The 23163-nt window shown below is 43.6% G+C and overlaps 1 protein-coding gene across 12 annotated transcripts in view; it reads right to left on the bottom strand.

Moving 5' to 3' along the window:
• The window catches only part of MGAT5 (alpha-1,6-mannosylglycoprotein 6-beta-N-acetylglucosaminyltransferase), a 372873-nt gene that overhangs the window by 141925 nt on the left and 207785 nt on the right, over nucleotides 1-23163 (bottom strand). For all 12 annotated transcript variants that reach the window (XR_003794033.1, XR_003794037.1, XR_003794036.1 and 9 more), the window contains 4 exons: nucleotides 18767-18843; nucleotides 17652-17741; nucleotides 2402-2473; nucleotides 285-446 (listed from right to left, as the gene is read on the bottom strand). Coding sequence is in view for 2 of the 12 variants with exons in the window: in XM_029226053.1 (XP_029081886.1) it covers nucleotides 285-446; nucleotides 2402-2473; nucleotides 17652-17741; nucleotides 18767-18843 (401 nt within the window). In the remaining 10 variants the exon portion in view is untranslated. The remainder of the gene's footprint in view (nucleotides 1-284; nucleotides 447-2401; nucleotides 2474-17651; nucleotides 17742-18766; nucleotides 18844-23163) is intronic.

The raw sequence follows: 23163 nt of genomic DNA on the forward strand, positions 1-23163 counted from the left end.
TCCTCATGCCACTGACACAGAGTCAGAGGGTTCATAGCAAAATCTTACAAGCAGATATTCTGCCTGGCTTCACCCAAGAAACATGTGTACCAGTTCCTGCTAAGTATAATTACTGTAACCGGGGAAAAGGACGCCCCAAAAAATGGCTGTACAAGAAGAGACTGCACAGATTCACCCTGAGGGAATATCATTTGAGACATGACATTTCTCTTAGTCTGTCCCCACGAAAATCAAATTTTCAAGAAAACTGGCACCCAACTGAAGTGAATTAATCAGAAACTCACTTTCTTCCTCTTTCTCTTTTCAAGATTCTGCTTCTCTGCCAAGGACTTGATTGCCTGGATCCACGCATCAGCCATTCGCCGGATCCGTAGTCTCATCCATCGGAATTCTTCATGCTTTTTCATCATACTGTAGAGAATATTAAAATCCGTACGAATTTCTGCCTAGAAACAGAAATTTAATAAAAATGAGTAGAAGATAAGAGGTCCAAAAGCATAATGGTTTTCATGATGTGACATTTGAAAACTTGAAAGACATAGTCAATTAAACACAGGGTTTCAAAAGTCTGGTCTGCTGAACAGCTTTGCTTGAAGCGCCCAGGACTGCAAATTGAGGCAAAGGCCTCTTGACTGTTGCGTGGCTATACGGGACATCATTAAAAAATCAGAAGTGGAGACGTGCAAAGCCCTGAGCTACGTCAAAAATGCATATTTTACAGTGAATGTGCTTGATACACCTTGAAATTCTCTGCACCCGAATTCACTGGCCCCTTGATCTACTGCAGGGTAGCAGGCTCCTGGGAAAACTAAAGTCAATTATTAACAGGCTACCTGCCATTGTGCAGGCTGCCAAAAAGCCTCATTCTGTCCACAAAGTTAAGTAGGGAAATAAATGCTCATCTTCTAGTTTTGTCCCAATCCAAACAAACAGAAGTTTATTATTTTCTAAGGAATTTAAAAGCCAGGAATACCATTTTCCTACAGTAACTGAATAAAATTTCAAATTCAAGCCAAAAGGGCTTCCCTGGCGGTGCAGTGGTTAAGAATCCACCTGCCAATGCAGGGGACACGGGTTCGAGCCCCGGTCCGGGAGCAACTAAGCTCGTGCGCCACAACTACTGAGCCTGTGCTCTAGAGCCCGCGAGCCACAGCTACTGAAGCCCGTGTGCCACAACTACTGAAGCCCACACACCTAGAGCCCATGCTCCGCAACAAGAGAAGCCACCGCAACGAGAAGCCCGTGCACCACAACAAAGAGTCGCCCCCGCTCACCGCAACTAGAAAAAGCCCACGTGCAGCAGCAAAGACCCAACACAGTCAAAAATTAAACAAAAAAAAATTCAAGCCAAAATAACTTAAAAGTCAGGAAGACTATTTTTCTAAGATAGCTGGATGCAACCAGCAATTGAAATAACAGAGAAAAATAATAACACTAGTATTTTTTTCACATAACATCTAAATAAAACATTCACTAAATCCATCTTTCAGCAGTTACCATAGTTCATTCTAACACTCATCTGACCATGTCCTTGACTAAACAGTTTCCCAAGAATCCCATGGTCTAAGCGAGGCTCGGCAAACTCTGGCTCTTGGACCAAATCCCCCTCGCTACTTAAAGTTTTATCAGAACACAGTCACGCCCACTCATTTACACATTGCCTAGGGCTGCCCTGTGCCACGGGTCAGAACTGACTAGTTGCAACAGAGATCTGGCCTGCAAAGATGAAAATATTTACTATCTGGCCTGTCACAGAAAAAAATTAGCTGATCCCTGGGGTGAAGAATAAAGACTTGAGCTTTTAATACAAAGCTTTTTCAGCCCCTACCTACCTTTCCCATTTCATCTTCATTCCAGCTCATCCAAACCCCTATGGCCTTGTCCCACTGAACCAGGCTCTACTCCCTGAAAATGCCACGCTCTTGTACAGGCACCTGTCCCCCTGCCACCAGAGACATCTTTCTCTCCTTGACCTGGTATAAACTCATTCAGCGCTTTAAATTCAACTCCAAGGTCATCTTCTCTTTACATGCTCTCCTGACCCATGCAGGCTGAGATCGCCACTTCTTTATTAATTTCCATGGGCCTATGTTTCAGTGTTGACACAGTCATTATTTACAACCATCACCCTCATTATTAAATCACTGGGCGCCTCCACGTCTGGCACCAGGTCTTATTCGTATCAGTAGCCCATCACGTAGGAACCCTCAGAGAACTGCTCAATAAATAAACATATGCTAACTGGTTGACTGATTTGGTCACTCAGACTTCCACAGGGCTGGGGATAGAAGTTCTTCCGTTTACCGTTATTTCAGATTACAGCTGGCAGAAGACTCCACATGTATCACTTGACATCATACTCAAATCAAAAGCCTAGTAAGAGGTTTCCAAAATCACTTACCAATGAATTACGATCAGCTTCTTCGTAGGGATTTTTTGCTCTCCAAGGTAAATGAGGACACCAATTTTCAACCTGAAAAATAGAAATCAGAGACACTAAGTATGCTGGTGCATCTGTAAATGAATTAATGTCTGTGCAAAGTTCCAAGCACAGTTCCTGGTACACAGGAAATGGGTTAAGTGGGTTATTACTATTATCGGTCAGACTCCCACACTTTTAGCTAGCCATCCAGAGGCAGGGCCCCTCTCAGATGAAACAATAATTAGCCAAGGTCCCAAGGAGTGTATCATGACACTTCACATCTGTCCTTCAAAGGCTTCACAGTGACGATTCCTTAATCATTTAATCCTCGAACTTCTACACAGAAGGAGAGGGGGTCTTACAGCAGAAAGTTAAAAGACTTGAACACTGCTGCCAGGGAATGGGAATGCAAAGGTGCCTCTGTACTATTTAGCAAGAGGACAGGAATGACTTGTTATCTCCTGTGGTGTGGCGGGCACGGAAACATCAAGGCACGTGAGCCACAGAACTCCATCATGTATCTCCAAATAAGGAATGCAACCGAGAGTTTAAGGCTAACTGATCAAGGCTTCCCCTCATTTTCTGGCTGTTCACTTCACACTAACTCAAGGAACAGGGTGATAAAACCTATTGGAAACAGAGATGAAAGAAAAAAAAATGCCTCAGAAATCTTGTGAGAGCCATTCTGGAAGATGGACTGTTCTGTCAATGCACTGGAGTTTAGAGAGCTGGGGGAGGAGGAAATTTACAGGAATGACTTCGACAAAGGTTAACAAAGAAAATTAGGCAAATTCACACTTTCTAGTAAATGAAAAATGCACTGAGCAATACTGATGTCTGACCTCTTTGCCAAAACTGGCCATATAATTCCAAGATAGCATGTCACCCATTTATTAATATATGAGGTTATTAAAGATGGCTAATAAGCAGGTGCTGAAAATAATGTTTCTGGGGCCAGGTGGACCTATAAAAATGAAGAGTACAAGAGGGCGGGGGCATCCCTGGAGCATCACGGGGGAGGCAGGGAGGCGTGTGAGGTCAGAGCTCCTGGGTCAGCAATGCACAGTCACACAAGCTGGTTGGCCCTCCAGCTCCTGGTGAGTTTTCAAAGAAACAAAGCAGTTTCACTACTCTAGAAATATCTCTTAAAGCAAGGTGATTTTGACTAGGACCGGAAATAATTGGGCAATCTGCATAAAGCCCTCTGCCACTGCAAATGATCCAAAAGTAACAAGCAGAGGGCAAAAGCTTGGGGGAGGGTGGAATTCCTGGATAGGAAAAGTACACAATATTCTGTTTTCTTTTTGTGGAGTGAAATCAGACTTGACCATATTTGTGAATGACTTCAGAGACTCAAAAGGACTCCTCATAAGAAAAGTTGCAGTGGTTTTTACTCATTAAAAAAAAAGAAAATACTAACTTGCCTGGAATGCCTATGTCTAAATACTGAGCCCTTATACAGCAACATCACCATGAAAGGCAAAATCACCAAGGAAAAGCACTCTATTGACACCAATGAGAAAAGTGAGAGAGAAGCAGCAGAAAAGAAGCTGCCAAGGGGATGAAGCCTCGGCTGGTCCCAGCAGCTTACACACTACACACACGTGTGCCTTGTGTTCTCAGGCCGGACCGAATTATTTAATTCAAATTAAATTTTTGTAAATGGACTCAATAAGACAGTGCTTTAAAGCATATTTGTAACATGAAGGCTTCAAATGGATTGTAGACCTGATTGTGAGACCTTCCACCGCACAGAAAAAAGCATGAGGATGCGCAAGCAGGGTATAGATTTGTAGTCAACCCCACACTAAATAAATAACAATATGTACACAGCAGCAGGTCAGGATAAAAAACGTCCTCACGAAAAGCATGACAGGGAAAGATGAAACACGACTATAAATAAAGCAAACCAACCCAAAGGAGAGACATTAGTGAGGTCAGGTAAAGGAGAGTGCATTCACTCCTCTGCCCTTAGAAGAATCTTCTGAAATTTACTCTCAGGAAAATACAGTCCAAGGTGATCTTCTAAAATATGGCTTCCCTACAGAACACTCAAGACTTTAATTCCTCTTTGAAACTGATCTTTATCTCAGTTCTTCTTACTTTAAATCACTGGATAATACTGGGCAAGATTTCAAGGGCAGCCCTGAAAGAATGGGAAATGGAGTCTGCCTATTTTAGCTTTTAGCAAGAAATCTTAGCGTTACACATTCACCCGCAATGGAGGAGAAACCAATTCTGAACGTCTTCACACAGGAGTACGGTGGGTTTTTAGGGTGGCTGTTTTTGTACACAGTGATAGGACAACTGGTTATCGAAATAATTAAATTATACATAAACCAATTACTCCACAGGGAGAGGGGGAAAAAACAAAAAAACACATTTCTTTCTGAAACCTCGGAGGGTTAACCAGGATTGGAAGAAAGCCAGCACCTGCAATAACTCCACCTACTGAAACAAAGAGCCCTCAAATGAGCAACATATTCCTAAATAAGAACATCCTTAATAACACTCAGGGAGAATCTTGCTCAGGGCTAATAATTCACCCTCCTCATCCCTAACTGTTTTGTCTGCTCTGCCTTGGCTCCTTCAGTGAGTCTAACCACCCAGCACAGCATGCTACCAAGAAAGCTGGACCCCAGAATGAGCCCACTGTCTTCCTGATCTGGAAGCTCTTCTATTTCAACTCATTCTTACCATCTCTTTTCCTGGCTCTCAGAACCCTAGTGTCCTAGGTCTGCCTGTGGTCATCTTCCTTCACCTACTACCTTGGCTATGCTTTTTTCCAGCTGTGCCCTTGGTGCTCTCCTTGGGACAGAATCTGTGGCACCAGACCCTCCCACTGTCTACCCTGACCTCTACCAGACTCCTGCAAGCTGGCAAGTCCTCCATCAAGCCCTCTGCCAGAGAAGGGACTGGACAGCCTTAAAATAGTCCACAAATCACCACAGTAAGTCTAAAAATTGAAAACCATCTGAGTTCACGGCAATACGCACACAACAATCGATAAGAGGAGCAGAACCATGACTCTATTAACCTTCGATCTGAAGGCAAAACTTCTACAGGAACTAATCTTTTTAGTGAACTAGACTCAGGCTACAAAACGAAGAGGCAGCAGAAACAGAAAAGACCAGCCAGGCTAGACCTTTGGAACATTAAGGCGTCTTCCACAGAGAGGGCACAATGAATCACTTTTCTTGAGCAAGGAGATCTAAAATTAGCCAATTTTATTTTTGACACTCCTCCTCCCAATGATTTAAACTTCTTTGATCTGAGAAGGTTTTGCAGCTTCATCACATACGATGTGAATCAAAGCAAAATTCCTAAACAGACCTCAAACTTACTTTCAAGTTCCGTAGGATGGACAATTCATTACATTTAAGGAAAAAGAAACTGCTTATAGAGATGCCTACAGCTCGAGTTGGAATTTAAAGGGGGAAAAGAAGAAAATTATAGCAAAAATGAGTAGGAGATTTAACGTATATATGTGTGTCCTTCGGTGTAACTCGCCTAACTCTGTAGTAATGTTCTGTTCTTTTGAAAGAATAATAATCAGACTCCATTATGGCCTCTTCTCTCATGCTTAATGTGAAAGGTTTTGCTTTAATGGATCACTGACATAGAATTTCATGCTGTTCTTTTCCTAGAGTAAGTGCAATCAAAACTAAATGCGCAAAATGCCTAAGAAAAGTCTGAGGTTATCTCTGGATATTGGCGTCATGGGTGCTTTGCATTTTCTTCTGTATGTGAATCTTCATATTACGACTTTTTTTTTTTTTTACAATGTACATTTCTTAATCAAATAAGTTTTCAAGGCATTACATTATATAAGCATACAGTCATTTACTGAAGGTTTACAGTTCAGGGAAAAAAACAACTGAACTTGACTGCATCCCATCATTTAATCCCCTGAAGTGCCCTATGACGTGGGTACCATTGCCAGGTTACAAGTGAGGGAAGCAAGGCTTAAAGGGGCTGAGAACTTGCCGAAGTCCACTCACTAGTGAGCAGCAGGGCTGGGTGATGACTGAGATCTGTCGGTTCCTGGACCAGGACGTGTCAGAGCCACCGTAAAGGCCAAGCTCAGTGAAGGGCGAGGATAAGAGAGCTGCGCAATGTGGAATCCACCAAAATGAATTCTATGCCCAACTCCACAAACAACTAGGGGGATAGCCTTAAACCATTTGACTTTCAAGTTTTCCATCTACAGAATGAAGGTGCTGGCTTGGGTGACCTCTTAGTAATTCTATTAGCTTTAAGATCTGAAAAAGATGGTTGGACATCACCCTGTCAGGCTAGTTGGTTACATACCAAAAGGATACCACTGACTATATCTATTCATTTGATCCACTGATGATACACACATATATACATCCACACAGATTTGTTGAACTGATGACATATCAAATGTAGTTACTCATTAAGGGGCATGCTTTTAAAAGACTTATTTACCCCACGCCGCTCCCCTCCCTGGCCTACTCCCCTGTCTCAAGTTTTGAACAGGAAATGCACATGGTAAAGGATGTCCACACATGTGAGTAGCTCTGCTATCTGGGCTCATTGTCTCCATCAAACACCTGAGATGATGAATATTTGGGCCAAATTGCTTATTAGGAAAGGTTGTGCCTGTGGGGTGAGTAGAAGACGAAGAAGAAAAGCGACGATATGCTAGGAGCCAAGCACTAGGAAAAGCGCTTCACACACATCATGTCCTTCGGTCTCCACATAATCCTCTGGGCAAGGCCCATCATGACAGATAAAGACAGAGGTGCAGGGCAGCCCCACAGCTGCGGATGGAAGTGCTATCTGTCCTGCACAGGGCCGTACACTTAGCAGAAAAGCCAGACGTGTGGTTCCTGCAGTCCCAAGAGCACAGTCCAGCCTTTGATATTAGAGTATGATTGCCTAGATCTTCTCTACAAAATCCTTCAGAAAGTTTACTCTGCTCCTGTTGCAGGGCAGTGCTGGAAGGGCCATGAAAGTGATGGTAACTCCCTGCCTGCAGCCCTCGCCCCTGATGTCTCTTCCGCGCAGCAGGGGTGATTGCTTCAAAGCCTAAAGTGGATTACATCCTACACTAACTCAGACCCTTCAGTGGCTTCTCCTCGCCCTCAGAATAAAGCCCAGAATTTACCCTCAACCTTACGCTGCCTGCCTCACTACCCCCGTCCCCCAAAGAACTCCCTTCCAAGTCCAAACACACGCCAGGACCATTCTTACCTCGGGAGGGTGGCCAGGTTTGTGAGGGGAGGGGAAAAGATGCTCAGTTAAATTCGAATTTCAGACAAAGGATGATTTTTCTTTTTGGTATGTTGCATGCAGTATTTGTCATATACTCGCAGTTAAAAATTAAATAAAACACTCTTTCCCTGAAATTCATTATCATTGGGTCTCTTGTATTTTACCTGGTAACCCCATACCTCAGCGCTTCTGCATCTGCTCTCTCTCTACCTGAAACACTTTTCCTTCCAGAGCTCCCGTGCCTGCCTGCCTGCCTCCCTCCCTCCCTGCCGCACTATACTCCAACTTTTCCTCTGAGAAGCCTTCCCTGGCCACTCTACCTCCTTACTCTGTTTTTCCTCGGCACACCTACCACATGTGGAAATTATCTGACCCATGGGTTGACTGCTAATTGCTGTCCCATCCGAATGTAATAAGCTCCTTGAGGACAGAAACTTCAGCAGGCCTGTTTCCTCAGCCCCCAGTGGAGGCCCTGGCACACAGCAGGTCCTCAATCATTACTTGTTACACAGTAAACAAAACAAAACAAAAATCAAAGGCATGACTTGAGTACTTAAGATATTCATGATAAGGATACTCTTTTCCATTTAAATGACACTTATCTATTGTTTCATTAGAACCTTTCAAAATACCCTGAGGGAAGCAGGGCAGGCTTTACCTTGACTTCAGTGGGGAGAAACCAGTCTGAAAACTCAAGGGAATGTTCTAGGCCACACGGGTAGGAGTTGGCTCCAGATAGGCCATCAGGCCCATGTATTTTCTTTTCTTTTTTCCATGTAAGGCATTTTACTTTAAATATAGCAGTTTGTACATGTCAACCCCAAACTCCCAATCTATCCATATATTTTCTATAATATGTAATGCTGCCCCCTACCACGGGAGGGGTGGCAAGAATATCACAGAGAGTATGGAACTGATCATGTGCAAGAGAGACCCGAGGGCTGGGGAGATCCGATACAGGGCTACTCAGGATGTTAGGGAAGGGGCAGGACTTCAAGAGAAATTGCTGTAAGTTTTCAACATACCACAAACCAGTGGGGTTCTAATGACAGGATGTCAGAGTTTCAAAAATCCATCCCAAATCTCTGTGGGATGAGACCTGTCCATTTCCTTTACACAGGAGAGGGAGCAAACGAATTCCTCCGTCGTGAATCACATAGATAATACAGAGAGATGCTTCTTACATTGCACACTGGAAGAACCGGCCTCACTGGGCCTACATCCACACTGAGGACACAAGAGCCACAGTCACCCCATTTATAAAGGTAGTCACATTCCAGTGACCAAGGACAGAGTTCCTCTTTTGTGGTAATGTGCAACTTTGCCAGAAGCGTAGATCCAGACAAATAACGCAGAGTGACAATAAGAACAAAAGCTGGGCGAGAAAACTGTGCCTTCCAATATAATTGGCTCGTTCCATTCTAATAGTCTAACCTGATCCCCTGCATTCCCTTATAGATAAAATATTAGAGAGCATTATATTAAAATTGTTAATAAGTGCTCAAAATGCCCTTGCTTCATGTCTCAAATTTAATGTTCCTAGCAGATTTTAATCTTACAAATTTACAGTAACGTTTTCTTCAAGATTAGAAAGGTGATAGCTGGGGAAGTCACCCACTTAGAACAAAGAGACAAAAAAGCTATTGACTATTTTAAAAAAATGCTTTAAATAGAGTTATTCACTCAACAAATATGTGTGCCAGGCACTATTATTCCTGTGAACAAAACAGACAAAAAAATCTCTCTGGAGATGACTTTCCACATACTTGCTCTTAACGTTGGATATTGATGGTCACCCCAGGACCTTTGCACTGAATTGTTCCCCCTGCCTGTTAAATACCTGTGCCAGACATCTGCACCTCTTACTCTCTCACCTCTAATTTGGTCCTCACATGTCCTCCTCTCATCTGCTCAGTAGGGCATATTCTGAACACGCTGTCTAAAGCTGACACCATCACTCCATGAGGCCCCTCTCAGTTTCATTTTTCTCCATAGCTCTATTGTAATCTAAAAGATATGTATTTTACTTTTTGTTGCCTGTCTCCTCCTACAAAACATAACTTTAAGAAATGTTTGTCTTTTTGTTCACTGTCATATCCCCAGCACCCAGAAAATAACAATAGCAATGAATTCCCCTGGTACCCAGATGCTGGTCTCTAAGTGTCATTTCCCACTAAGAGGAACCAAGGGTACTTAGAGAAAAGGCTGATTCTAGGTCTAGGGCAGAAATTATATAAGATGAACCTGGAAGCTCTTGTCATACCAGACAAGATCAAAACTATTAAAAACTCCTAGGTTATGTCAAAAGGACTCAGAAGACAACGTGAATTGGCCCCCACTGGTCAAAGAAGGTATAATATGAGAACTAGTAAGAAAATAATTGGAATGGATCAAACATATCAAATATGTTTCAATCAATGAGTTCATAATGATGGTAAAAACCAACAAGCATACAAACAAGCAGGCAAACAAACTACTAGTCACCAGTGGAGGATGCTAGGAAATCAACAGAGAACTCAAGATTTCTCTTAGGAACTGTTCCGCAGGGTAACCAAATATCAGATGAGGGCTCATTTCTCTATACAGGGTATTCCTGACATATTACAAAGGAATCCCTGATGAATCCAGGCAGTGATTATCAATGGCTGCTAACATCCCCCAAAGAGAGAGAACCAGGCATTTATGTGCCTCTTAATAGACGTATTTAATACCACCCATGAAACAGTTTTGAAAAAAATATTAAGCCTGACTCTGATCAAACCTCAGCTCTACTATCAATTTACAGGAAGTACAAGGGGCAGGGAAGCAGGTTATACAACAACACGGGGATATAATCGTCAAAATTCAGAGGACAACAAACTCTTCTAAGGCAAAGTTTCTTCAGCGAAAAATCACAAGAGGAAAAAAAATAAGAGATGAAAGGAAACCTAAATTAAAGGGACTTAAGAGACACCAACAATAGTAATTTATGGTCCTTGCCTGAAACTCTGTTCAAATAAATAAACTTTAATTTACAAGAAATGTGAATACTAACCTGATATTTGATGATATTAAGGAATTCCGTAATTTTTTAAATATGGAATGGTATTAGGAGCTATAAGTTTTAAAACAGCCTCTTTTAAAGGTACATAGTGAAACATTCACAGACGATGAGATCTTTGGGATTTGCTTCAAAATAATGAACTGGGGGCTTCCCTGGTGGCGCAGTGGTTGAGAGTCCGCCTGCCGATGCAGGGGACACGGGTTCGTGCCCCGGTCCGGGAGGATCCCACGTGCCGCGGAGCGGCTGGGCCCGTGAGCCATGGCCGCTGAGCCTGCGCGTCCGGAGCCTGTGCTCCGCAACGAAGAGGCCACAACAGTGAGAGGCCCGCATACCGCAAAAAAAAAAAAAACAATAATAATGAACTGGGAGAGGTGTCAATGAATGAGATTGGCCACGAATTGACAATTATTGAATGTGAGTCATGGGCACATGGGGGGTTCCTTACACCCATCTCTTTTACATATGCTTGAAATTTTCCATATTAAAAACAGCTTAAAACATAAAACTTTACAAATATTTTATTGGTATATAATAGAAATAAATGATCAGAGACAATATTTAAAAGTTTGTAAAAGAACAAATTGGAGATGACTGCATCAAAGCCCCAGTCTGCCACATGTATTCCAAGCAGCAAAGAGGTGTTGGTTTGGGGTTTGGCAAATCCAGCCGTTTACCCTTAAATTTCTGTTTAAGGTAGAGGTCAGAGTAAGAACTCTCAATCTAAATGTTGTAATATGTGAAAAAAAAAGATATAAAACTTAATGTTGTAGTATATGAAACTACGGACAAAGAGGAGGTGTCACGAAGAGGATGAACTTGGGAGAAGGAAGAGGTTGGGGGAAATTGAGAGATCAATCAGGCTGATGAGAAATGCTGTTCTGTAAACTTGGGATTGTTTTAAAAAAATCCTTTTTCTAAATGTGTCTTAGAATTCAGGTAATAAGAGCCACGAAAACACATAGATGAAAAAGATAAAAGTAAAGGCTGAATTCAAGAAGTGCAAAGAACACGATCATAAATCTCTGTCACCTCCGGTACCACCAAAAAAATATTATCTCACAGAAAGTGAATTTCCTATGTCAAGGGCTAGACATTTGAAAGGTGTGTGTGGGTATTCTCAGGCAACAGTCTAGTGGCATTTTTAAAGTACTCCCTGACCCGTCCCAAATGTTAGTTATATTTTCTCATTCGGATTTCTTCCTGCAACCTAAACAGTCAATTCTTTACTGCTGCCCACTTTGACAAATTAGTTTGTGCAACACCATTTCCAAGATATCTTTAGCAGCCAACACAGCCCATAAATCCAAATCATTGTACTGGTTATTAGGATTTCATTTCATGCTCACATTCACAAACATTTAAGCTTTCAACCTTTGCTGCTGGACATTAATCTTGGTATTAATCAAGGGATTAAGTACGCTGAATTTAAACTCAAGGTTAATAGCACGCTCAGCCAATATTAGTTTTACGTATTGCCAAGGGCGAACAGAAAGAGGAAGAGAACTCTATGCCTGTTGTTTCCGAAATATAAGAAACAGATTCATGAGCAAGGCATGAAATTGCTTCTTTTGTTCCTTTATGAGGGAGTCACACACACAGGCAGGCGCGCGCACGCACACACACACACACACACACACTCACTCAACCAGTCCAAATTGGCATTAGAAGCAACAGCTTGTACACATCCTAAGATCTAGCAATCAATCACTGAGCAATTTGATTATTTCAGAGCAACTATACTTCCAGTGGCAACACAAGTGCTTAGAAAAAACAGTACAAACAAATTAAGAAGTCTGGCAGGGTATGATGGTTGCTAGTTGCTAGAATAATTGCGTAAATAGCAAAAATCTGTGGGAGTCAAATATATCAGCACCATCTATCAACATAATATCAATAGGGGTAAAGAAATTTATTCTCAATTTTGTAAAAGCTGATAGCAGTAAAAGGCTCTGCAGATGGCTAAGTTAATAATACCTGAAACAATGACATTTAGAGTAATTACTTTATAGGGTCTTGTGTCTGTAACGGGAGTAGTTAGTTACATGGCTCACAAAAACAGACACAGAAAATGAACTGCTCCATGATCTGGAAATGCAAGGCTGCTTAATGTATCAGTCTTTCAACCCTCACCACTTGCAATGGCTAAGTACCTGGTTTCCATGAGTTATATGTTCAGGAGGATTGGCCCCTTTTTTTTTTTTTTTTTGGCAGGGGAGATAAAGTATTAAAATTATGAGTATTAAACTAGCAATGAAGACTGATTAATGGAAACCAACTAACTTAGAGCCATATTTCAAACACAGGTGGATTTGAGCATAGAACTGAATGCAAAGGCAATGGTGACAAACGACTTCACTTGAGTTCAGCTTTCGTTTGACGTGAAAGGGAAACAGAAATGGTCGATGCAGAAGCACTAAGCAACTTAACTTCTCGGAGCCTCTAGGATGCGGCTCTCTACTACTCAGAGCTGGGGAGAGGTTGAAATGACGCTGTGTATTTGAGGTGTCAGGCACACAGTGCAGCTCAGCCATGTTTCATTCTTATTGTCTGCCACTCAACAAGGGCAATGACGAGACTTTTAGCATCACACCCAGTCCCTAATACAACATCAGACATACGACAAGCATCCGTGGGGATAATGGAAGGGGAAACACTGATGGCTTTACCTCCTGGGATTTCCCATAAAAGGCTGGGAGACTACAAGTTGGTGAAGGTAAAAGCAGAAGTTTATACTCCCATAATTCAGCAGAGTTGGCACACTGAGACAACTGGGGGAAAGAAAAATGCAGGAAGAGCGCTATCTCCTAAGACGGGTCTGAATCTAAATGCCTCAGTTCAACCGATGACTGACTACAGAGGAGACATTTTATTTCATGTCCTCTTTTATATCTGTCAAAGCTCTGCAGTTAAACACAGATGGAAACAAGAATTGGCTCTTCAGTGAGGATCAAGAAAAGAAAGTCACCAGTACATCCACTGATCAAGTAAACAAATCAAATGAAGATGTCTCTCTCAATCATTTTACCAACTGCAAGAGCAACCAGGCATACGATACAGGTTAAATCAAGTAACAAAAGATGGAAGGAAAGCAAGGGGAAAAAAAAAAAACTAGACAAAATACATCACCACAAAGCCATAGATGTTGTCCAGGATTTACAGAATACTAGAACACAATTAACTGGCTTTAGGAAACATCTCTAATAATTTCATGTAGGCAACGGCAGAGGGGTACTGCTGTTCCATGCATCCGGTTCACGATTTAACTGTGAACAAGTTGCACATCCTGACAAAGGAAGTCAAGGGGAACAGCTGAATTTCTGTTACCAGAAGCCTAGGGATCTAAAATTAAATGAGACTGGTGAATGAGAACCAGAAATTGATTCCAATTCTAAGACAGAATCAAGGTCCCACATAAAACGTCACAGGCTAAGTGACACCCCACAACTGTACTCAAATAATGGCAATATCAAAAACCTATCATGTATAGACACAGAAAACAAACTTATGGTTACCAAAGGGGAAAGGTGAGGGGGAGGAATAAATAAGGAATTTGAGATTAACATATACACACTACTATATATAAAATAGATAATAAACAAGGACCTACTGTATAGCACAGGGAACTATACTTGATACTTTGTAATAACCTACATGGGAAAAGAATCTGGAAAAGAATATATAACTATATACAATTGAATCATTTCACTGTACACCTGAAACTAACACAACATTGTAAATCAACTTTATTTCAATAAAAATAAATAAATAACCACTTCCCACAAAGAAGTAAAAACAAAAACAAAACCCAAAAAACCTATCATAAAACTGTCAGTTCTACAAATTGAGTATCATTTATTTGCCAGGTTCTACTCTAAGCATGCTCCCATATAGGCTCAGGAATTCTCATGGCAGGATCCTTTAAAAACAAAATTAAAACATATGATAAAGGAAGAACCTGAGGCACAAAGAGGACAACTTTTCCAAGAGCACAGTGTTTAGAAAGCATTAGAAACAGAAGCTTAAGTCAGCTACGAGGCTCTAAGGCAGTACTGCCTACTCAAGTGGCCATGTTGGTTAAATTTTCCTCTCTTATAGGGTCCCTATTAAGATGCTTTGATAAAATGGAAAATTTTTTTAAAAGGCCAGAGTTTCACGGTAATTTTCAGATTAAAACTTTGAAAAAGAAGTTCCTAGTTCTTTCCCAGGACCCCTTCCTGGCTTAATTACCTGTATCCATGCTTCCTCTTCCATTAGACTTCAAAGATAATGAATGCATAGCATGCTGCCAAGCAAATGAGTCCTCAGTAATTGTTGACAATCAATGAATACAATAGATGTTCAGTAAGTGCTCACTGAACTGAATTCAGTGTTGCAGAAAGAAAGGTCTGATCATTTGCATAAGAAGAGAGTAGAAGAGGCAAATGAAGTACCCTTCCACGTCTCGAAAGGAGAAATAATAGTTAAAGGTTCTGCAGTGAAACACCCAGGCTCCAATATTAAGTCTACATGATCCATCACATCTTTATGCGGCCCCATCTATCCCACACTCCTCTCAGTTTACCTGCACCAGAATCTCCCTTTTCTCTCATTTAACTAGGTCCTTCCTTCCCTGTCGGTAGGGGTAGGGTGGCAGTTTCAAAGGAAGGGAACCCGGTCATATATAATTACAGCCCCTGTCCACCTGGACCATTCTCCCACACCTCCCCAGCTGTGGCTTGGGAGATGGAGACCCAGGCTGGAGTGAGGACGTCAAATCCTCTTTCTCTCCCTTCACCTCAGCAATCCTCCCCGAGATGCTGGAAGGCATGAAATTAGCTCAGCTTGTCCATCAGGGAGCCCGGTTAGACTCTGGCTAAATTCTATCAAATGGAAATGGGAAGAAAACTTTTGAAAATTGAACTAAATGAGGAACTTTTTCCTCAGGGCAGGAAAGGTGCCTCTAACTGACTTCTCACTAGAGTGAAGGTTCACCCATAGCCCCAGGCCCTCCTCCTCTGGAGAAGAAAATGAGGCCGGCCCCAGGCCACCCAAGCTCCAAACACACTCAAATACATGCTACAAAGTCAACTGGCCAGCAGCCACCTAATGAAGTACATCACACACCCAACCTCTCAGTGCTTTTCGCTTCCAAGAGGCATTTTAACTGTCACTAACTCTGACGGTTCCCATGATGGCCCTGGGGTGGCCGTGGAGCAAACCTCGGGAAAAACAAGTCTGACTGGATCTTACAGAAGAAAGAGAAGGGTGCGGAAGAGGGACAAACCCCACAGATTCCAGGGCCACATGCCCTATAGCAATACTGGCTTGGCCTCCATCCCCAAAACTGTCCCTGTCACCTTATACCAGAGAGAAGAGGTACCTGAATCCCACAAGGGAAACTATGGCAAAAACATTTCATTTAGCTTCAAAATGGAGGCATTCTCCTTTCTGCATGGCATCACCAGGGAGCTGTTATTAAACTACTGGTGAAACAGCAAGAGAACCAAAACCAGGGGGCGCGAATCAAAAAAAAAAAAAAAAAAAAAGGCAGTCAAGAGCCTGCCAAGTGCACATCTTCAGAAATTAGCTGGCGTCTGTTTCACAAGCCCCTAGGGCTGCTGCCCCTGCCCATAATGGGGGTGGGCAGCCGGTGAGTTTTCATTCCCTACTCAGTTCTCTCCCAGTAATTGGTGCTGGAAAAAGTCTTAACCCCATCCTATCCCCTTAACCTTTCTAAAGGTGAAATGGAGATCCCTAAAGCATGTAACAAATTCCATGTGGTCTGTAAAACGCCCTGTAGCCCTTAAAAAAAAAAAAAGGAAAAAAAGCTGCTATTTAAATTCAAGGGTACAAATGAAGTTCAGATAAAAAGGGGAAAAAAAGTAAATAATTCAGCCTGTAAGTAAATAGCTAACTCAGCCAATAAGCATATGAAAATATGCTCAACATCACTAATCATTAAGGAAATGCAAACCACAACCAGAGTGAGATACCCCCTCAAACCCATTCAGAGGGCCACTAAAAAAAAAAAAAAAAAAAAAAAAAACCCCAGAAAATAACAAGTGCTGGCAAGGATGTGGAGAAGTTAGAACCCTTGTGTACTGTTGGTGGGAATGTAAAATGGTGCAGCCACTGTGGAAAACAGTTTGGTGGTTCCTCAAAAAATTAAAAATATAATTACCATATAATCCAGCAACTCTGCTTCTGGATCTATACCCAAAAGCGTTGAAAGCAGAGTCTCAAAGAGTTATGTGTACACCTACGTTCATAACAACATTATTCACAATACCTGAAAGGTGGAAGCAATCCAAGGGTCCATTTGACAGATGAATGGGTAACAAAATGTGGTCTATACACACAATGGAACATATTATTAAGCCTTACAAAGGAAGGACATACTGACACATGTACAACATGGATGAACCTTGAGTACACTATGCGAAGTGAAATCAGCCCATCACAAAAAGACAAATACTGTACACTGCACTTATAGGAGTACTTGGAGTAGTCAGAGGCAGAGGCAGAAAGGAGAAGGGTGTTTGCCGGGGCTGGGAGAAGGGAGGGAACGTGGAGTTACAGTTTAACGGGAACAGAGTCTCAGGTTGGCAAGATGAAGCATTCTGGAGATGGATGGATGGTGGTGACGGTCGCAGTGTGAAATGGACTTAAGGCCGCTGAACCTTACACTTTATGGTTAAGAAGTTTTACTACATTTTTTTGTTAGGTGTATTTTACTACCTTTTTTTCTTTAATTGGGAAAAAATTAAACAGTGAACTCAGACTATTCTTCCCTCAAGGGGGAAAAAAAAAAGTCACGCTACTTGGGGACAGAGGAGAGTCACGCAGAAGGGAATCACAGGCCCTTCATGGGAAAACAATACCCGTTTTTCAGCCTTTCAGATTCCAGGCTCAGCTACAGAACAGACCGTCCACCCCCACCCCACAAAGCCACAAGAAGCTACTCACCTCACTGAGGTAAATAAAAAAAGAGCAGGTGGACCCATCCACTCCGTATTCTGCGTAGCAGGGATCCGAGCGCCACATATCTTTCATCCACTGAAACAACCAGAGAAGGTGAGAACGCTGATGAGCAGCCCGATCTCTGCGGCCAGGCACACCTGCCGACAGAGACGGCGAGGGCTCGGAGGGGGGGGGGGGCTCAAGCCGTGGCCTGAAGCTCAGGATCCCTGGGCTGAGGTCAGGAGCCAGATGCTCAGCTCTTGGACGATCGTGGCTTGAGCTGGGCCTTAGCAGAGGCCTTTGGAGTGGACAGAGGCCATGAGACACACCCTGCAGTGCAGCCCGGGAGAAGCAACGGCAAGGAGCTTTTTATCAAAAGCAAGTGCCTAATGCAGTGCCCCGGCATCAGAGTCCCCTCCCCGGAGAACTACAGTTTCACAAGCCTCGGCACAGTGCCTGGAAGAGAGCGCACGGACGAGGGCAGGAGCTCAGCGTGCGGTGAGTCCCAAATGGAGGCTAGGTAAATGCTCTGTGGTTTGGTCTCACCATCCTACGTGGCGCTTGAACACTAACTTTTCTCTGCAAACTACTGCCAAGGAGAGTGGTCTCCCCAAGGGCTGGCCGTATAAATGGGATGAAAAAAAAAATGTTAAGAGTCAAAGAGTGGCCAAGAGTGTCTGGGTACTCGACTGCACATGCAAATGTGACAATGAAATCTCGATCTGGAGACCTCACAGCAGAGGCCTGGGGCAGAGGGAAGGTGGATACTAAATAATGGCAGCCCCTTGTCCTTGGCCCTTGAAGAATCACCCGCTGGAGGATGGGAAGGGAGTGGCAAGTGACAGCTTCAAAGCCACCGCAGGTGCCTGCAATGGCCCAGCCCTTTCAGTCTGACCACTTAGTCACTGTTGACTAACCCCACACAGCTGGCATAAGCAGGGAAGGGTTGTCATGGCCACAGCCCCTAACTGGCAGGACTGAGGCGCCCCTTAAATGACTCCCTTAAAGGGCTCGCTTGCCCATGTGTATGGCCGGGGAGAAGAAGGGAGGGTGGGGGAAGCAAGGAGCTGTTCGTGCAGATTAAGGAGGATGGGGACGAATGGACATCCCTTCTGCCTTACCTTAATTTTCCCCTCGCAGTGGGGGTAGCCATCCATAGGAGGCAATACGCATTTTTCTTGAGCTCCATTAATGATATCTGAAAAGGAGGAAAAACAACAAAGGATACTATCAAGTTTATTGCAAGTGAGGGTCAGAGAGAAAAAAGGAAAAGAGAAGTCTATCCTGGGAGCCCCTCCAGCTGACGACAGTTCTGACTGGTCTGCAGGGAGGACCTGACCCAACCAGAGCCCACCTCCAGCACGGCCAGAGACCTGTGACATGCATGGCCCAGCCGCAAAGGTTGAGCCGGGCCAACCAGAGTGATTGCCTGAAAATCTGCAACTGGGAAACTGAGAAACCATACGAGTGGGGAGCAGGAAATGAAGTCATGAGATTAGGAGGGTCACAGGGCCGGCGAGGCCAGGCTAGGCTATGAGGACAAACTGAGGCCATGAGCAGCTTCATGAACACGTGTGCTTATCACTTATGGAATCTAAAAAAGTGGTACAAATGAACTTATTTCCGAAACAGAAACAGACACACAGACATAGAAAACAAACCTATGGCTACTGAAGGAGAAGCGGGGGGAATCAATTAGGAGTCTGGGATTAACAGATACACACTACTATATATAAAATAGATAAACGATAAGGACCTGCTGTACAGCACAGGGAGCTATATTCAATATCTTATAATAACCTATAAGGGAAAAGCAACTGAAGAAAATAGATATATGTGTGTGTGTGTGTGTACATATATATATATATATATATATATAAAAATAACCGAAACTACTTTGCTGTACACCTGAAACTAACACAACACTGTAAATCAACTATACTTCAATAAAACAAAACAGACACGCGCTTGAGCTGAGGCAGCCCACAGGACAGAGAAAGGCGAAGAGAACCATGTGCTCAGAAAGCCACAAGATGCATCTGCAAGGTGCACCTTCTTACAGACCCGGTTCTTAAATTTCCACCAAGATCTCCTTGTTCTTCCACTATTTCCTCCCAATAAACTCCCTTTGTATTAGCAAGCTAGAGTAGATTCCTATTCCTTGTAACTACAGAGTCAAAACTGAAAAGAATGCCTCCCAGAAGCTTTAGTGATGGACAACAGACAAACCAGTAAACAACTGAACAGCACTGTAAAAGGCCTTATGTTAGGGCGGGGCAAGGGAAGGACACGCGGCTTCCCTGGATCCAGTGACATGTCAGCTGAGATGTGAAGATGAAGCAGCGAGCCAGGTAGAGGGACACGGTAGAGATGGTGTTCAGGAAAACATCCAAATGCAGGACCTGGTCTGACTGGAGTGAATTAGTACGAGGTACTGAGAGGCGGCGCCCACCCAGAAAGGCCTCAAGCACCAAAATAAAGACTCTGGTCTTTGTACTAAGGGCCTGGGTGGCGCAGCACTGAAAAGTTTTAAGGAGAAGGTAGTTACCATCAGTTTTTTGTTTAGGAACAATCATTTCAGCTGGAAAGGCCGACAACCCTAAACCTACATGCTTCTGTTTTTGGACCAACTATATTTTCTGCACATGCTTGGATGTCCCAATTATTCACTGCTGACAGTTTCCCACACCAAGTACTAATCGGAAATGAGATCCCAAACTACAATATCAACCTAAGGATAACTAGAGTGTAAAATCAATATCCTCCTATCATAGGTCGGAGGCAGTGTCTGTTAGTTGTTCACATGGAAGACAGCTTGTTGGAGGCTTTGTTTCCCCATCTGTAAAATCGGAATAACTGCACCTCTATTTCATCCAGGTCTTATTAGATATTTAAGTTAATATTTAACACCTTAAATATTTGTAAAAAGCCTGGTCTGGCACTCCCATCACATGATGCCACAGACCATGGCAGGTGCTTAAAAGTTGGCATTGGCTGTATAATTCCACGCAACTTTCACTCACTATACCCAGGAAAGCAATATTTCAAACGCACATGCTTCTGGAAATGCATTCTCTTCGTTTTTAAAATAAATGCAGGCTTGAATGGTGGCTCTCCCTAAAGCTCCCCTTCTCTCTCATGTGTACAGGGACAGCCAGCTCCAGAATCCACTGACAGACGGGCTCCCTCAACAAAGAAAAGAAGTGCTTTCCAATGACTACTGCTCCTATCACTATTTTAAATTCCAATTTTGTTTACTACTTAAGCAAGTAAGACGCAGCAGAGGTTCCGAGAAATTAAGCAGAGTCCAAAACAGCCGAGGGTTGGGATAATCAGACATCTGAGATACTCAGGGGTAAATTACTCCCCTTTCTTTACACACAAGAGGTATTACTCTAGTTCCAGATGTTCAGAGCCAGAAGTTATTGAAATGAGGTGAGTTGGAGGTATGGCAGTGCAGGACGAAGAGAAATCGCCGAGTGTTAAAATAAACCAGCAGGTCCGTGAAGGCTGCAGGCAAAGCCTAGTTGCTGGCAGTGTGGGTCCTCTTCATTTAAGAGTTTCAAGAAATAAAAAAATGTTATGCTAAGAGTCAGCAAATTTTTCCGTAAAGGACTGGACAATAAATATTTTAGTCTGGGCAGGCCACATGGTCTCTGTCTGGGATGTAGCAGGAAAGCAGCCACAGACGACAGGGGGAGGATGGGTGTGGCTGTGTTCCAATAAAACTTTATTTACAAAAACAGGCACAGACCCCGATGTTGGCCATGCTAAGAGACTCCCCAAATGAGGATCCTCGCTTCTGCAAAGACCTGCGGTACGCGGGCCTCTCACTGTTGTGACCTCTCCCGTTGCGGAGCACAGGCTCCGGACGCGCAGGCTCAGCAGCCATGGTTCACGGGCCCAGCCGCTCCGCGGCATGTGGGATCCTCCCGGACCGCGGCACGAACCCGTGTCCCCCGCATTAGCAGGCGGACTCCCAACCACTGCGCCACCAGGGAAGCCCTGAACTGACTTTTTAAAGGACATCTGCAGGCACTCCCCTGTCCGGCGTGCCCTTCCTGTCACCCCTCCCGGTTCCCTCCACCCATTTAAAGCCCCTCCTCCTTTAAGACCTAGCTCGAGCATCCCCACCTGAAGAGAGCCCTGATCCTTCTTCTCCATCCCCAGGCTGAGTCAGGACTGAGTCAGGGCTGAGTGCTGCCCTGCGGCTTCTGGCCCTCCAACCACAGTGAGCAATCCTGTTCTCTTGTTCACATCTGTTCACCTCCCCTCCTAGGAGGTGGGAAGGTTACGTCTTTCTGCTCCATCACCAGGCACTCAGTGAGTGCTGCTGGGCTGAATAAACATACGCATGTTCTGCCTGCCTCCCCACCATCCCCGGCCTGACCCTTGGGCTCAGGGAGAATGAGACTGAGCTGAGACCCCGGCTAGACCAGCATTTTTTGCTCCTCTTCCAAGCAGCAGTGTGTCAGCTAATCCAACAGGGGCTCCTCTGCATTTCCATGATCTAATGAGGAATTTTCTCATTATTTTGTTACACAGTGATGGGTTTGAATAGACAGTGGCTTCCAAAAGTGTAGTTGGATGACTTGAGGCTCTGGGGTGGAAGGGATCTGTGAAAGGGAGACACGGGAAGTGCCATGGGGCCGAGCTGCTCACAGAATCAAACCCCCAGTAAGTAATCTGAACGAGACCCTCCATTACCTCCCAGGCCCTGAGGAGTTTCAGCACATCCCACAGGACAGCTCCCTGCCTTGTTTCCATCACAGTGACAAAAACTCAATGAATCATGTTTTCATTCCTTTGTGTCCACAGAAGACATTTCTACCTTTGCAAGAGCCTCCAACCTAAGGTTGGTTTAAAAAACCACAAAAATTCAGGCCAAAAGAGGTTAACGTGACGGCTTTTCAGGGGACACTTAACTTAATGAGGCCCCTCCCCACAAAAGGTGTCAGGATTCCGCCAAGATACATTACTAGAAGGCTCTCCCTGATGTTCACCCCACCCTCTCACACAGGTCATCTTTTTTTTTTTAACTGTGAAAGGGCAAAGGAAAAGGAAGATGTTAATGTAAGCAAAGAAGCTCAGCTCTTCTACTGTTTAGGATTCAGTTTCATCTCTTACCCTCATACACCAGCCCAAGTGGCATCTTGCACTGATAACTTCACCTCTGAACTGATTCTATGGTACCGTCAACCAGGTTATTAGAAAAAAGGCAGGGTACCCTAGGTGCAAAAACTCTGTTGTTTTATCAGGGTAGTAGGAGGTCAAATATTAGGTTTAATCTAAGAGAACATTTTTCTTATTATCAAAAATGCTTACAACTCAGGAAGAGCACATGTACAGCAGGAGAAGTGACGAAAGATGCCATAAACACACCCAGAGCAGCGTGTTCCCATCAAGCGTGGAGCCATATTCTCCCCGACGGTCCTAACATGCATACACAGATTGAGACAGACACAACAGCATTTCAAATACGTATCTGGAAGTGACAGAGACAAAGAGATATGGAACC

Source organism: Monodon monoceros, unplaced genomic scaffold (genome assembly GCF_005190385.1).
Source record: "Monodon monoceros isolate NGI ecotype Baffin Bay Population unplaced genomic scaffold, NGI_Narwhal_1 Super_Scaffold_16, whole genome shotgun sequence".
NCBI classification, from domain to species: domain Eukaryota; kingdom Metazoa; phylum Chordata; class Mammalia; order Artiodactyla; family Monodontidae; genus Monodon; species Monodon monoceros.